General features: G+C 42.0%; 2 protein-coding genes across 2 annotated transcripts; both read left to right on the top strand.

The window, feature by feature from the left end:
* Nucleotides 1-8: 8 nt before the first annotated feature.
* Nucleotides 9-10,756, top strand: tbc1d31 (TBC1 domain family, member 31). Its single transcript, XM_085175994.1, has 23 exons — nucleotides 9-436; nucleotides 2,526-2,666; nucleotides 2,878-2,993; nucleotides 3,316-3,494; nucleotides 3,674-3,825; nucleotides 3,904-4,063; nucleotides 4,299-4,499; nucleotides 4,614-4,787; nucleotides 4,877-4,956; nucleotides 5,035-5,181; nucleotides 5,572-5,705; nucleotides 5,962-6,095; nucleotides 6,214-6,393; nucleotides 6,487-6,719; nucleotides 6,847-6,919; nucleotides 7,059-7,138; nucleotides 7,230-7,365; nucleotides 7,970-8,062; nucleotides 8,412-8,540; nucleotides 8,652-8,807; nucleotides 9,557-9,626; nucleotides 9,708-9,878; nucleotides 10,137-10,756. The coding sequence occupies exons 1-23, from the start codon at nucleotides 366-368 to the stop codon at nucleotides 10,289-10,291; spliced, it is 3,165 nt and encodes a 1,054-aa protein (XP_085032120.1). The 5' UTR covers nucleotides 9-365; the 3' UTR covers nucleotides 10,292-10,756.
* Nucleotides 10,757-10,854: 98 nt separating this feature from the next.
* On the top strand, nucleotides 10,855-16,047 carry LOC146507950 (uncharacterized). Its single transcript, XM_085176045.1, has 6 exons — nucleotides 10,855-11,969; nucleotides 12,061-12,180; nucleotides 12,338-12,456; nucleotides 12,650-12,817; nucleotides 13,419-13,543; nucleotides 13,658-16,047. The coding sequence occupies exons 1-6, from the start codon at nucleotides 11,678-11,680 to the stop codon at nucleotides 14,961-14,963; spliced, it is 2,130 nt and encodes a 709-aa protein (XP_085032171.1). The 5' UTR covers nucleotides 10,855-11,677; the 3' UTR covers nucleotides 14,964-16,047.
* The last annotated feature ends 417 nt before the right edge of the window (nucleotides 16,048-16,464 follow it).

Here is a 16,464-nt window from a genome sequence, read left to right as displayed (position 1 = left end):
CCACGCCTTCTGCCGTATTTCGTCAATTTTGGGCGACAAAATAACTGTTCTTAAACCCAACCAATAAAATAAACAAAACAATAACAAGTGAATAAAACCTGTTCGTAGGGGGTCAGCTAAACCTTTAGGGCACTACTTAAATCTGAATTATATTGCTAAGCCTTTATCGAGGGCATTAACGGTTTCTCTCATTACCGCACTTAGTCAATGTTACTCTTTTAAATTTGCCGCTGCTTACCCCGCCTGTAAAAAGATTAGCCGGCTAACCTGCTAGCGGGGAAGCCATGCGATATCATAGTGACATTAAGTTAACTCAAGCGGTGTTTTGTAAATTTACCTCCTGAACTGTGTGGACTTTTTTGAAAATGGAGGTTACGGACATTGGGAACAAAGAGGAGGGTAAAATCTGGCATCGAAAACCAACACCGGGGAAAAGGTAGGTTTAATTTTCCCAAAAGTCTTATTTAGTTTCTCAGACTGTCAGCTGATGCTGCACGGACTCATTTACATGCGGGGCATCTTTATTACACATAGCGCTCTAAGTTGTCAGTTTGTATTGCCGTGATTGCTGTATTTTGGCACTATTACTTTAAGTATTTTTACTGTGTCTATTGGTATTTACATAACGAATACTGATTCGTTACTACTGTTGTGATGAGTTATTTTATTTGCTAATTGCAATCAAAGAATTAGTTATGTTTTACTAGTTCATTAAGGCCGCAGTAATCCTAGAAAACTATGAAACTTTAACTGTAGTTCTAGCAAATTGCAGATTTACAAATGATTTATGTTTGAATGTGAATCAAATGAAAGGAAATTTTTTTAATAAATAAATGAAAATCTTCTCTACAGGTCTCTGACTGACTTCATGAATATAAAAATGTTGCGACTAGTGCACTGTGACCTCTTAAAAATTTCACCCCAATCAAACATCCATGGATGAGAAATGGATGAAATTGTCTATGGCAATTATTTGTTATTAGTCCTTTATTTATCCAGGTAAAAAAAAAACTCTAGTTCAGTTTCTTTTGAACATGGAAGCAGTACACAGAAAGTCATGCAAAATACACTGCTTCACTTTGGCTGACTTAGTTTACATATCCAAAAGAGTGGGAAGAAGTGCACACTTATTTAACCCCACTCTTTGCCGGTAAATCCATTATTGTTTATCCTGCCTCTTTATTGATATTAACCTCAATAACAACAATATACATATTTATAATTTCACTTTTACTTGCATTTACATACACTGTGTGAAATCCATTCAACCACCCATTCTTTTTCAGCTTATCTGATTCTGGGTTGTTGGGGTGGGGGCTGGAGCCTATCCCAGTTGCCATAGAGTGTCCAGGTACACCCTGGACAGCATCTTGCAGGCTAACACAGAGAGTTAATCATCCTCACACCAATGCAAATTTAGATTCACCAGTTAACCTAATCCAATAACTGCAGGTCTTTGGGATGTGAGAGGAAGCCAGGGAAAGACAAATACCTCCAATTTTTGTGTGTTGATTGCAAAATCTGAATAAACCTGGAATAACCAGAGACATTCATTGACATTCAAACATCTCTCTCTTTCTTATACCTAACGAAAACCATATCTTTATACCTGTTTCTGAACTGCTTTATCTTTGCACATTGCTTCAGTTCTATAGTTTCACTCCACACACAGAAACACAAAAATATTTTCTTGTAGTACGCACAGTGACTGTTTTCAAGTTGCAAAAACCCTTAACTCTTTAGTCCTTGAAACCCTACTAGGAGTAAAACCTTGGAGGTCTTTTGTTGCTTTCTGTCATATTTGGTTGTAGAACAGAACGAGTGAGTGTGCATCAGAAGTTAAAGAGGGTGGCCTCTGCCTCTGCAGCTGCCCTTGAAAAAAACTGGAAACATCACATGGTTGTCACACCACATCTTTGATGTATACTAACGTGTCATAACTTGTCACTAAGGGTTCATGGGAGGTCGTCAGATGTCATCTTGGGGTTGTTAAATTATGTAGTTAAATTACGAATTCCTTCTCTTACAGAAAACATGCTTTGAATGTCTTGTGCTAGTTGATTATATTTTGCTGTGAAAGAAATTTTTGCAAAATTTGTATAATACTTAGTAACAAGCAAATGTTGTTCTTTTCATTTAGGTCAAATCCTTGTTGCTAATCATTCATTTTTAGGTTATTGTTTTTAGAAAATATTAAATAATGCGAGAATGATCTATTATTCACTCATTTGTTTTCAAGCATTCTCTCACACCACCATCAAGGAGCCCAGAGATGAAATTTGATTTTGATTTCAGTTCTTTTTATAAAGAATCTGTCCCAGTGAGAAATTGTGCTATTCCTAAGGTAATGTTAACATAGCTCATATCCCACACCTGTGTAAGTAAGACCTCAGGTGGTTAATGCACACAGGTGCAGAGAGATCGTAGTAGATCTTTTCCTAGGTGACCACTAGGGAGCAGCAATGATTCACTCAGACACTCTTCATCTTTTGTCTCTGATGAGGTGCCTTGTTTGCCTTTTTCAGTGTGTTAGTGACTGTGGTCCGCACTGCTCAGCAGGCCAAGACGGTGCGTTTCCTCCAAGTGGCCTTCGACACCACTGGTGATTCCTTCCTGGCTGGGGATCACCATGGCAACATTTATGTTTTTGACATCAGTAGAAACAGGTGTGTGGCTATGAGGGACACTTGGTTATTTAGTATATAAATGTACAGAATTCTGTATTGTTTAGGATTTACTTTTATCAACCAGGATTGTTTGGTTCATAAATGTTCTTCCTTTGAATTAGAATATTAAATATATTCAGAATGGAGTCTTAAAACCTTTGATGCTTTTGAAATTTTCTTTCTTTTTTTCTTCTCCTTCTTCTTGGGATAGATTTCGGCTGGTGCAGAAAACAGGACAGGCCTGCACTTCTTTGGCATTTAGCCTCCGCAGGACTACAGAGTTCCTCGTGGCTTTGGCTGACTACACCATTAAATGCTTTGACAAAGGTACGTCCTCACACATAAAGTGCTGCTTAGTTTTTCATTTGTAGTTCATTGTACGGAATTATTGTAAGGTCTACCGTACATTATAAAGCGCCTTAAGGCGACTGTTGTTGTGATTTGGCGCTATATAAATAAAATTGAATTGAATTGTAATTTTATTCTTAACAACATTTTTTTTAATGATTTTCTTTATTGTAACCACAGCCAGCCAGCACTCTGCGGGTTTTTTCATTTCTCCCAGTAGCAGCTGGTCATTTTAATCCAAAATGTGTAATTTGCTTCTTCTTTTGAACTACAAATTAACTTGTTCTGGTTAATTACATAGACACTAAGCAGCTGGTGAGTTGGATGCGAGGTCACGAGGGAGCAGTCTCATCCATCTCCGTTCACAGCTCAGGCCGCTATGCAATCACCACATCCTCAGACACAGCGCAGCTCTGGGACCTGGACACGTTCCAAAGGAAGAGAAAGCTCAACATCAGGCAGTCTGTAGGCATACAGAGGGTGAGCATGCAGACATGCTCTGCAAACTATCCATCCATTTTCTTCTGCTTATTCAATTAATGGTTGCAGGTGAGCTGGAGCTTGTTCTAGGTGCTATAGGTCGAGACGCACTAATTTGATATAAATGAATGGACATCCACACTGTAGACTGACCACGTCAGGTGTTGTTTGCATTGCAGGTGTTTTTCTTGCCTCTCAGCAACACCATCCTCAGCTGTTTCAGTGATGATTCCATCTTTGCGTGGGAGAGTGACACACTTTTCTGCAAATACCAGCTCCCTGTTCCCGATTGTGGACCCAGAATCTTCTACAAGGCCTTCGCTGTCACACGGTGGGTCTCTCATCTCACAGCCACTCATTAACAGCCCCTTACAAAAGTCTCTAATGCATACTTGTGCTGTGTTGGCAGTGATGGTAAGAGCCTTGCAGCAGGTGGGCGCTCCAACCTGCTGCACCTGTGGTGTCTGGACACCAGACAGCTGCTCAGGGTGATTCAGATGCCCACGCAGGTTCGAACTGTCAGACAGCTGGAATTCCTGCCCGACCGCTTCGACGGAGGAGCCAGCCAGGTACAAACAGTGCTACCAGAAGGGTTTAGGTTTTTTCCAGTTTGCTTGTTTTCATGTTAAAGATAACGTTCTCAAAAATTATTCCTCAAGTAGATTTTTTTAAGATAATCTCATATCTTGTACATTGAAGAGAAAATTAACTGGCATGTAACTAATATGGCTATATGCTGTTAATTTGTACATTTCCTCTGAGTTTGTCAGTTTCCTTTTTGATTATAACTTTGATGTCTTATAGACACTGGGTGTGTTGAGCCAGGATGGTGTGATGCGGTTCATCAACATTCACACATGCAAGCTTCTCTTTCACGTGGGTTCCCATGATGAATCCATCACTACAGTGGCAGTAAGCCCTAACGGCCGACACATTGTGGCTATCATGGATAATGGAAGCGTCAATATCTACAGCATCCAGAGTCTCACGCAGGAATTAAACAAGGTGACAAGCAAGAATGTGATGAATAGGGTTCATACCAAAAGTTACCATGTCTTGATTGGAAATTTTGTGTGTGTGTGTGTTTGATTGTTTGTTTTACCCTGGCACTCTCCACAGCCTCCTCCCTCTCAGGTGGCAGTAGTCTCTGGTGGTGAAGCTGATCAGGACTTTTCAAACCTAAAGGTCAAGGTAAGGTCAGAGGCTGTTCAAAGACCAACCAAAAGTTCAGGCAGACGCACACAAGTGAAGACCCTTAGACCTTCTGCTGGGACTACAGCTGAGGATAAAGAGGTAAACTGCTAGAACACACATCATTTTGTGGATGTAATGACTGTGTAAGCTAAAGGGTTGTTTTGAATTTTGTTTCTTTCTGTGAACAGAATGAACTTCCAGCTGGTCTAAATAAGAAGAGACTGGTGGCTCTGCTAAAGGCATTTGGAGAATACCCAGCTAAATACAGGTAAACACGACTTTCACCAGGAAGATTTAGGCATGCATGTAGGAAAATAATAAGTAATTTTCTATATTTGCATTGCAGAATGTTTGTGTGGCGGTCCTTGCTGTGCCTGCCAGAGAATCATGCAGCATACAGCAGTCTGACAGACAAAGGCCTACATTCAGCCTTCCTCACTCTGCATGAGAAATACCCCATCAAAAGTCACAAACTGCTGAGAGGACTGCAGAGGTGCTCACACTCACGCATCTAATCCAATTCAATGCAGTGTTAATTATTTAGAACCACACAAACACTTGGCGACAATGGGAAGGAAAAGCTCCCATCCTCCGCAACCTGTTGGGGGTGAGGGGAAAGAAAAGAGTGCGAGACAGGACAAAAAGGCAAATCAAAAATATACACAAGTGTTGGTGTCTCTCAGTCCATCTTGACCCAGTTTTACTGTCAAGAAAACTATAGAAGACTCGATGTTGAAACCTTAACAGGAACTTTTCCTCCGTGTGTAAAAGGGCACTAATGGGTTAACTCAAGAACCACCACCACCAGATTTGTATGTTTAATGAGCATACAGCATAGTTGGACCCAAAAACATTGTGACTGCTTGTTTTGTCTTCTTCACAGGGTGTTGTCTGCTTTAGCTCACTGGGCAGCCATCTTTGGAGAGGTGGAATACCTTCCTCTAGTAGCTTTTCCTTTTGTCAAGCTCTTCCAGAACAATCCGATGCTCTGCTTCGAAGTGGTGGCCACTGTCATAGGTATTTTCTTACAGAGCTCCATCATCGCTGTGTGTTTTTGTAATATTACATCTGCAAACATTTGAAAACTTGATCAGTCTGAGAGTGGCACTGCTACAAGCATAAGATCACAAGGTCAAAATACACTGCTGCTCAGAGTGTACAGACACTTCTGATTGCTATATAAATTTGATCCAAATGCAAAAGTCCTTTTTTCTTTTAGTCAACCTGAACCTTTCACAGGAATCTCTGCTGATTCAGTTGTTTGGTTGTGCAGTGAACTGGTGCCAGCACTGGTTTGAGTATTTCCCCAACCCTCCACTGAATATCCTGAACATGGCAGAGAATGTCCTGGCTCATCATGACAAGGAGCTGCTGCAGCACCTGGTGGACTGTGGTGTTACTTCGCAGGTAACAGAAGCTGCAGAACCACAGAGAGGCTGTCAGATAATGTGCCATACAATTGCACGCGCTCAGTGGGATCACACGTTCTCTGCACTTTTATGACACTTCTCCTTGCTTGCTCTAGCTCTTCGTGTGGCCCCTGCTGGAGACCTTCTTCTCAGAAGTTCTGACTCGGGATGAGTGGCTGAAACTGTTTGACAATATTTTCTCCAACCATCCATCATTTCTGCTGATGGCCTGTGTGGCTTACATCATCTGTTGCCGTGAGCCTCTCCTCCTCTGCTCACAGAAGCAAGACTTTGAGGTACTTTTCCCATCATTTTTTCTCATCTAATCTAATCCAGAAAAACACAAATTTTGACACATAATGAACTTTTCTGTCTCTCCTCTTTTGTAGTATTTCTTCCACCATCGTAACAACCTGGATGTTGGAGCAATGGTAAAGGAGGCCTACCGACTCATGAGCAGCACACCAGCTGACATCCATCCCAGGTCCATGCTCTCTGACTTTACACCACTAACCAAAGGCCAGTACCCTGTGTTCAATCATTACCCAGATTTCATAGTGGAATACCAAAGCAGGGAGAAGGAGAAGATACGACTGCAGGAGATGGAGTATCTCAGAGAGAGGTGAGATTAAAACAAAACAATAATAAAGAAAAGAGAAAAAAAAGTCATGTTAATTTTGGTAATAGTAAATATTCTAACTTAATATAAGGAGGGAGGAAGAAGGCATAACATGTAAGTGTGTGTTCAGGCAGGAGGTGTCAGCAATGCGTGCAGATTTTTTACGTCGCCAGGCTGAAGAGGAGGCCTTTTATGCACAACAGGTAGATTCGTTTTCCGAATTCTAAAAGGAGTATATTACTGTAATCCTCAGACTGTGCGGTGTTCAACACAAACAAACACTTAAAATAAAGTGGAAATAAAGGGAACCAGTTTTTACTGTTTTAATTGAATCGGTTTTAGGAGCTGCTGCAGAAAGCAGAAGAACAGCGCAGAAACATTCTGTCACAGGAAGAAGAGAAACTGACACAGCAGAGGGCAAAGTACACGTTGCACCTTTGAAAATGAACTATGACTTAAATGAATGACAGGAGTTCATAGAATGGGTTGGTGACACTGTGCTGTGTTGTTCAGGTTGGCCGCCATGAAGAGAGAGCTCAAGGTGAAGGAGTTAGAGCTGCTGGACACAACCAGAAGACGCTTTCTCAAACACCAGCAGGACCTGAGAGCCTCACAGATACAAAGACTCGACCAGGAGATCAGCAGGAAGGTAAATGCAGCAAGTTACACATAAAACATATATACTGGTAGATTTCAAGTTTCAATGATATATCTCTTCTGTGTAATGTGGATGGTAATGTTTAGCACGTGGCAGCACGGTGGCGCAGTGGTTAGCACTGTTGCCGCACAGCAAGAAGGTCCTGAGTTCATTCCACCATCAGGCTAGCAGGGTCTTTCTGTGTGGAGTTTGCATGTTCTCCTCGTGTTTGCGTGGGTTCTCCCCGGGTACTCCGGCTTCCCCCCACAGTCCAAGTTAATTGATAAATCCAAATTGTTAATTGATAAATCCAAATTGCCCATAGGTGTGTTGGCCCTGTGACAGACTGGTGACCTGTCCAGGGTGTACCCCGCCTCTCACCCTATGACAGCTGGGATAGGCTCCAGCACTCCCCGCGACCCTGAAAAGGATAAGCGGAAGGGAATGGATGGATGGTAATGTTTAGATGTGTATGTGTACACTTCACTTTGTTAGTAATCTGGTTCATATAGTGGAAGTTTAGCACATTATAAATCCTGTAATGGACTGGAACACCAAAGTGTATTGTCAGGGTGCTCACAGAGATTTAATTGCTTGTTGATATTTTGTGCTGCAGATGACTCTTTATGACCAGGAGACAGCTGCAGCAGTCCAGGATCTCGAGGTCAGACAGATGGAGATGGAGGTTCAAAGGAAACAACTTGAACAGGTGACAAACACCCTCCTGACTCCCTACCAGCCTCACCTCCTTCACTCTGCACTTCTTCCCTTTGTGTTAGTACATTTCTTTCCAATAGTGACTCTCATTAACCTGGAAAACAATTTCTAAGTAAAATGTGTTTCACAACCCAAGTTTTGGTTATAGCCAAAACAGTTACAGCTTCCAGTTAAATGCTCGATTAAGATCACCCAAGCATGAGACCTGTTACGCTTTGGGTAAAGTCTTGTGAAATGAAATGTGGTTTCACAGATGTTTATATAATTCCCAGCACTGTGACTGTTATTAAAAGTTCCACTGTCTAATCAGTTTTTCTGCTTTTCTTTCATGGTTTTTCCAGCGTTTGTTGAAAGAGCAGGAGCGTGCAGGACGAGAGGATGAGGAGCAAGTGGAGAGGAGAACGAGGCAGGCGGAAAGAGAGGGAGAGAGTTACACAGAGCTGCTGCGTAACGCTGAGGAAAACATGCAGGCTAGTTACAAATTCCAGTGTAATTGTCAAACATGAAGTCGTGTGTCCTTCTGTCTTTTCAACTAGAGCAGTAGAGTCACCTAAATCATATTTCTCCACAAACACATACAGAGCCGGGAGGAGTCCCTCGGAGGGGCACGCCAGCTGGGCCTGGAGTCAGACTGGAGGGAGGTGAGGGAACGCCTGCAGCAGGTGAACTCTGAGCAGGACAGGACGAGAGAGGGACTGACAGAGACGGACACTATGGGAGATGTGGCGGGAAGGAAGGTGAGAACAACATGCAGAGCTGGCAAAAATACAGACATTCCCTACTTAAGAAGTACATACACTTGTGTTAAAAACTTGAGTAAAACTTGAAGTACTGATTAATGGGGGGGCGGCATGGGGTGTACTACACCATATTTGTTTCAAGGCTTTTGTTTTTCAGATTTACAGAGAAATAAAATATTTTAGTTTAGATTATAATTCTATAAAGTAAAATAAAAAAACCCATAAAATAAAAATAAAAGATTTTTATAAAGACCGATAAAATGTACATATACCAGTAAAAAGCCACTGACCGTGGGCTGTTAGGCTGGACACTGAATTATTATTAAAAACATCATAACAACAACTTGGTATCAAAGCACAGGGCACACGAGCACACACCAAATCATTCCAGTCTCTTTTTGCCTCCTACTAATGTCAGAAAGTCCCCCCTTCAAGAAAATAGAGTAATGGGAATTTATTTTATGCCTTAGTTTAGATTGCATGTATGCTTTATTTGACATCACTGTACTTGAGAGTGCTTATTTATTATTTATAACCAGTGGAATTCTTGATTATTAAAATAACTGTTTGCTGCAGCCCTAATTTTTATTATCTATTGGCTTGAAAAGTGACAGAATATATGAGTTTTTATTGGGCTTTTGTGTGAGACCTTAAGACAAATCTTTGTGATCCCAGTTGATTATCATCATCTTCTGATGTAATGTGAGCATTGTTCATTTAAAGAATGACTGCTTGTTAATTTGCAGTGGGATGAGGTGATGACTCTCAGAGCTCTGTTACAGGATCATTGCCAACCATGCCCTTCAGCATTTACAGGTATTACCCCCTCACTACCACACACAGTCATACACACAGTCTATTTTTCAGACTCATCTCAGTGTATTTATTGTGTATCAGATGGTGAGAGGCAGACGAGGATAAGGTCACCATGTTTGAGTAGAGACCCTCTACACAGACACGGTGCCGTCACTCCTGTCAGGACTAACTCCTTCACCACTGCGAGACCAGCAGGAAGTCAGGTGGTGTGTCTGAACAGCAGCTCACCCTCAGAGAGCACCTCCACCAACTGTAAGTCCTTGTTACCACTATGTTTTGTTTAAAAATTAAGTGGCAAAATGTATTTCCCCATCGGTTTACCAAAGCTGGGTAGTATTTCAAGTAATGATCTATTGTAACCACCACACGATTATAATCTGATTATAATAATCTGTTACTAATCTGTTAAGTGTTGGAGCACAACTACAAACTGTGAAGCTGCCTTCCTTCTATCCTCCTTTGTTAAATGTGTTTTTTGTATCAGTAATCCTTTCTTTCTTTTCCTGTCAGTCTCACTGGACCGAGGTCGGGCCCAGCTGGACAGCAGTGAGAGAGAACTGCTGAAGGAAATCAGAGAACTGAGACAGAAGCTGGCAGCAAGAGCCAAAGAGGGCAGCTCTGCCTCCTCACAGTCTGTCCACACACTGTCCTCTATCTCCCAGTGACCACAAACTCCCTCAAACTCTGGCTTCACAGAGTCACAGAAACATATTCTTATCTTGAGCTCTCTGGAACAGACGGACAGTGAATCAGACCGATGAGCTAACTGCTTCCAAAGAATGTTTTTGCCATCAATCCCTCCACCTTAAAGTACAAATGCAGTCAAACAGCTTCCACTCTTCATCCTCATGAAAACTCATGTTTTAGCAAAACACCAGTCGAGAACAGAAACAGTTTATTTCAGTTTCTGGCTTTGTTTGTGCTTCATGCCATGTGCACATTGTTGCTCACATCAACCTGTAATGTTTGGGTGGTTCTCTCAAAAACCAGCTTTGACTATTTTTCTTTAAGCAGTGTGTAAGACCATCTGACATACTCTCGGTACTGTGTGTAACGGACTCACACACTTCTTCTGCAGAGTCCATAGTGAAGAATAAACTGTTTAAATTTGCTGTCATGTTTTTAACAGATGTGCAGTTCTTACATGAGTCCTTTTTTACTTTAATGTATTTTGTATTTGCTTTATTTAAAACCTATTTGCATAAAAACATTTAAAAATCTACATTGATCTTTGTGTCATTATGACTTTCTTTGTCAGAGTCATGTATTTTTAAAAAACAAACAAACTTTAAATATCTGCAGTCACACTTTTCTGTATTCAGAATGCATTTAGGTTGGGTTATAATTTGGATGAGAGGATTTATAATTTGATTACAGTTAGAGATTAGATTCTACCGAAGCAGAAGTGCAAAAACACTGACCTGTGGGCCTCTTCTCACTGTCTGGGTGTGGCATTAACTGTCATCACTTTTGGTCTTGTGAGCATCCAGGTGTTATTTGACATGAGCTGAACTGGCAGCGATCTCCATTCCTGTCACTCACTGCTTTCTATCTCTCCACCCATGTTTTATCTGTGCTCACCTGCTCTGCATCACTCTGTCACAGGCCATGGGAAGGAAACTGCAAAGCATGCACTGCCCTGTTGTCACTGCCAAAGTTAATTAACAAACAAAAGCACAAACAGGGAGGTATTGGAGCCACAGAATCACATCTAAAAGCAGAATTTCTTTGAATGATGTCTCAATTTTTACAGGCTAATATTTTTATTCTATCTTTGCATCATTTCCTGTAAATTTCTTTATCTTTACCTTCACAGTTACACACTTGAATGTCACCGTCTTACACCCACAGTCTGACTGACTCACTTTTCACCTGTCACTTCTCATTATGTTTTAGGAAACCATCTTGCCCTCAGCAGGGGTGGATCTGCCTTTCTCTCTTTACCTGTCTGCATGTCTGAATCAGTAGATCTCTCTTAGAGAAACTGATTTCCAGAGATGTAACGTCGGCATGCTAACTTTTCTCTAACCTGAAAATAAGGCTTTGTATCCATGGATGCTTCCAACAGTGTGTCTGCGCTGTGGTACAGGACGTCCAAGCCGCTGGGGAAGGTAAGGCGACGTCTCCAAGACCTCCGCATCCCTTCCTCCTCCTATGATTTCATATCTAGCAGCTCCACAGTGGACCTGAGCCACAACGAGAGCGCTCGTCTTGCAGCGGACTGTCTGCTCAGCCGGGGCTTGGAGGATTACCACGAGGTGTTGAGAGCAGAGGGAGAAGTGGACTTTCTGTCAGAGCCAGAGAAGAATTACATCCTGAAGAATGGGAGGGATAGTCACACAGGCTAGAAATATTTCTGTACATCTTCAATGTTCCCATTATCACAGGTTGTTGCCTGGTTGAGTTGCTTTAAATGGTTTTCTGTCTCATGCAGATGATCCTAGTGAGCAGCATGATGATGGCAAAGAGTTGGAGAGTTTATCTGCTGGCTCAAACTCTCCCGCACAGTGCTCTGAAGTGTCAGCAGACAGTGACTGTACTCTGACAGAGTCAGGTCAGTGTCAGCTGAAAGGTACTAATGGAGTACTAAATATTTTGTAAAAGTGTTTAAATCCTCTGTAGGTCATTGCACTTTTTGGGGGCAATGTATAATTGAGCTTTCTGTTGCAATTCACTGCTGTTTACTGTTTTCTTTTGCTCCTTTTTATTAGATGTGAAATCGAGCGGTCCTGTGTTGGTTAAACAGATGATTCACGTATTCTTCCCCTCAGACTGCAGGGCAGCTGGCATGAAAGACCTGGTTAGGCAGTTCATCAGAAAGGCTAAACTGGTATGGCTGGAGGTGTCTGTGTGTTTCTTTGTGTATGTTTGTACATGTAAAAAGGAATATACCATGCATACCCGCGCATGTGAAATAAAAATCCAGTGCTGGATCGTGTGAGCTGAGGCAGTGTGAGTGATCTCTGTCACTGCAGGTGTTTGGTAAAGTGATTCCTCAATAACTCATAACCACGTGTCTATAGGCCCTGGCTATAGTGGTGGACAGCTTTAGTGACGTGGAGCTGCTTTGCGATCTTCTGGAGGCGAGCAAGAAGAGAAACGTGTCTGTACATCTGCTGTTGGACCAGCTGAACCTGAACCTGTTTGTTAGCATGTGGCAGGACCTCAAACTCGACAGTAAAAACTTTCCTGTGAGTCCACTCGTCATTCGCTTTCTCACTACCTTCAAATTGCAGCACTATTCTGAAGAAATCAAGAGTAAAAACGTTAAGTATCCATATACATGCTTTATATCTTGTTCTTTTTTATCTTGTAACCATGCCACCTTAAATCAAGCCTGGCAGAGAACCACAGTATCTCTGATGCAACAGTACAGCACAAGCAAACACTGTACATGGAAAGCACCTTCACCGGGCTTTATATGATGACCATGCTGTTTTGTTTTTTGTCTAATGTGATGTTTTTTTCTTTTGTGAGCCAGCAATTGATCTTTAAGGGACTTTTCCTAAAACACGCTGCTGCCACTGGATCATGTAACAAAAATGGCCCATCCCTGTTGTTCTAGGATGGGCCATTTTAACTCAGTAATCTGTAGTCTGGGCAGGTACCACAATTATCACTTCCAAATTAGTTTTTTTTTCTTAGCCCTGGAGGTTGCTGCTTAAAAGACTGCTTATGACAATCAGTAAACAAATGATATGTTTGTCAAGATAAATATCTATATCCATCAATGATACAGCAATAAAAATACAAATGCTACAGTTTGTGTTAAATAATTGTGTGTGTGCACAGAAACTGTCAGTACACAGCGTCTATGGACAGACCTACTGTGCAAAGACAGGCAGGAAGCTGAAAGGTCAGATTGCAGAGAGTTTTATCATCAGTGACTGGACTGAGGTGCTGACTGGTTCATACAGGTATAAACATGCAGGAACATCATCATTATCAACAATTTATGTATGAATTCTCTTTAATTTTCTGTTGTACAATTAGTAACCGTGTGTGTGTGTGTGTGTGTGTGTTCCCTTCAGCTTCTCCTGGTTGTCCTGGCAGGTCCATCGGAGTCTTGCTGTTCTGTTAAAGGGCAGCGCAGTCACATGTTTCCTGCAGGAATTTCACAGGCTGCACTCCAGCTCCAAACCCGTCACCGGCTTTGTCACCTTTATCACTGTGCCCCACACTCTTTGCCGACACGCCACATCACATGCGGCCCTTCATAGCAATACTGGTATCAATAAGCAGGCATCAAACCAGACAGGTCTTCAGTGGGATTGGAATAAAGATGCTGAAAACACTCAGACAAAAGCAGCTGGGACAGTTCTACATAAACCCCAGAGCCCAGCACTGGTGAGCAGCTGGGGGGATAACCAACCTCAGCACAGAGCAGACACTGGTACACAAATCCAAAGAAAACCTCTGCAGCTGTACCCGAAGCCTTTGATTCAACCAGAAATGGAGCGTAAGGTGCAGAGTAAATCTGTGGAAAAGCCCAAATATACAATGGAATCTGGACACACAATGCATAATGAAAAAGAGAAGAGCAAATACCAGATTCAGAGTCACTTAAACCTGCCTGATCATACCCACTACATCAGCACTACAGCTGAAAAGAATGCAGCGATTCAAGAGTCAGACCCTCTGCACACTGTGTCCCCGGCACACAGACAGCACAGGACTGTACTCTGTGAAACTACTTTGAAGAATTCAAATCTTGATCCTGCAGACGTGGCTACCGAAGGGCTCTTCTTTCAGCAGAGGAACAGAAACACAAACCCTCTGAGGACTGCTGCAGACCTGAACACACAGAGAGGACAGTGGAGCTCCTCACACAGTTTCAATCCCAAACTCCATCCTCCTCCTACAACACAACACAAACAAGCAAACACCACTCATCAGTTTCTTTTTACACCTCTAAGAGGACACACACCTGGTGTGCAAACCAAATTCTCCTATCTAGAAACCAGGAGGCAGGCTCAGCCACAGAGGTACTGCCAGCCCCAGCTCCAACCACAAACTATCAAAGAGCCTCCAGCTTCAACAGGAGCTCGTCTCAGGCCTCAGCTTCAGAAAGACCCAAAGCTCTTTCTTCCAGGTTCAGCAGCCCAGATTAATCTTCAGTCCCACGCTTTCCAGCAGCCTAATCCCCTTCGGAGGCTAAACTGGAGCCCCCAGAATCATCCTATGGAGCGTCACAGCTCCTTCAGGACCCCCCACAGGATGGGACAGATGACTGACTGGGGGCCTTTACAGAGCAGCATGAATACACCACTGAGAAGAAGCAAGAGTATGAACGAGAGACAGACAGCAGGGTTCAGTCTAAACAGAACGTTTAGCTAACTCTATATTGGTCACATTTATCCACTCACAGACACACAGGAGCTGCAGCTATAAAAACAACACAATATCCTCATAAGTTTCACTGAGCTTGTGTGATATTTTAATGTAAACCTCTTGAAATTATACTAGACCAAGAGATAAGCTTATTATTGCTATAAGTCCAGCAGCTGTATCGGAGTTAATCTGTTGCCACTAACGTGAAGAGAACAAAAAACAAGCCTACACTGTCCTGAGAGATTTTATTATCTGCATAATGCTCCAAACAGCTCGTCTGATACAAACAGCATCTGAAACATTACTTTTTTTTTATCAGAAATATATAAATACTGTGTTGAAACTAACAACCATAAGCAACATGTGAAGCAGAACATGAAGCAGTTAAAATAATTCACTATTTCATGGTTTAATGCAAAAAAGAGTCACTATTTGAATAGTTATTGAAATAGTGATGGTTTAGTCACTATGCTCTTTGTCTGAACCATCTTCACCTGGTTCTTCACTTCCTGTTTGTGTGCGCCTTTGTAAACAGTCAACACTGCAGCATGTGGATATTGTGTTTCATGCTGCTGCCCGTCAGTCTCTAACACGCCTGTCAGTAAGATCTTGTCCCACCAGCGCTGTCTGAAGCTGTGCAAAGAGACACTGGTCAGGCTCTCCCCATCCTGGTAGTCCTCCCTCATCTTCTCTGGGATCAGGTCCTCTGACATCACCAAGATCAAAGAGAGAAAAACTGTTGGTTTATAAAAAGGAGCCAATTTAATCCAAACTGTCTGGGAATTTAAGCCTTGTGACAAGAGCAACTTTACATACAAAAAAACTGAAAAATTACATTTTGTTTAAAGACAAATTAAATGACAAAATAAAGGCGAAAGAAAATTTGTCAAGTTCTTCTTAACTGTCAATAAAAACACACAATGTAACACACTGCTGACTATATCTGTGCACTTTTGGCTGTGTGAAATGAAACGACAGAAATGTCCTTTTTAATGAGACGACTTGTTGGGTAGGAAATATGGAAATGAGCAAACTAGGATCAAGACTCGGGGAAATATTCAAACACTGATGCTGCTGATAAAAATGTAAACTGATGGTCATGAATGGACACTTGTTTATCAGCAATAAAAGTACCAGTTAACTAAGCTGGATATTTGATGTCAGAAAGCACAGACTAAATTGAGTGAGTGACAGTACCTGATAGTTTCCTTGTCTCACAGCCTGCTCACCTCTGAACTTGTAAACTTTCTGCTTCTCCAGAGAATCTTCAGTATCCAGAGCAGCACTGTCACAAAACCACTGCAGAGAGGAACAACTTTACTACACAGCACAAAGCTGTTAGAGGATGCTGCTCAGTCAGTCACTGCCAGTGAAGTGCATGTCCTTACTTTTGCCATGATGCAGCAGCTACTCAGCTTCCTTAATGAAGGAGTTACTGTGTTCACAAAGTTGGGTCTCCAAATCACCCATCCACCAGGTGGCGTGATGATGTGGTGAGGTGAAAAAA

The sequence above is a fragment of the Neolamprologus multifasciatus genome, chromosome 11 (assembly GCF_963576455.1).
Source record: "Neolamprologus multifasciatus chromosome 11, fNeoMul1.2, whole genome shotgun sequence".
In the NCBI taxonomy this organism is placed as follows: domain Eukaryota; kingdom Metazoa; phylum Chordata; class Actinopteri; order Cichliformes; family Cichlidae; genus Neolamprologus; species Neolamprologus multifasciatus.
Note: the sequence above shows the minus strand (reverse complement) of the source record. Positions and strands in the feature narration are given on the sequence as shown.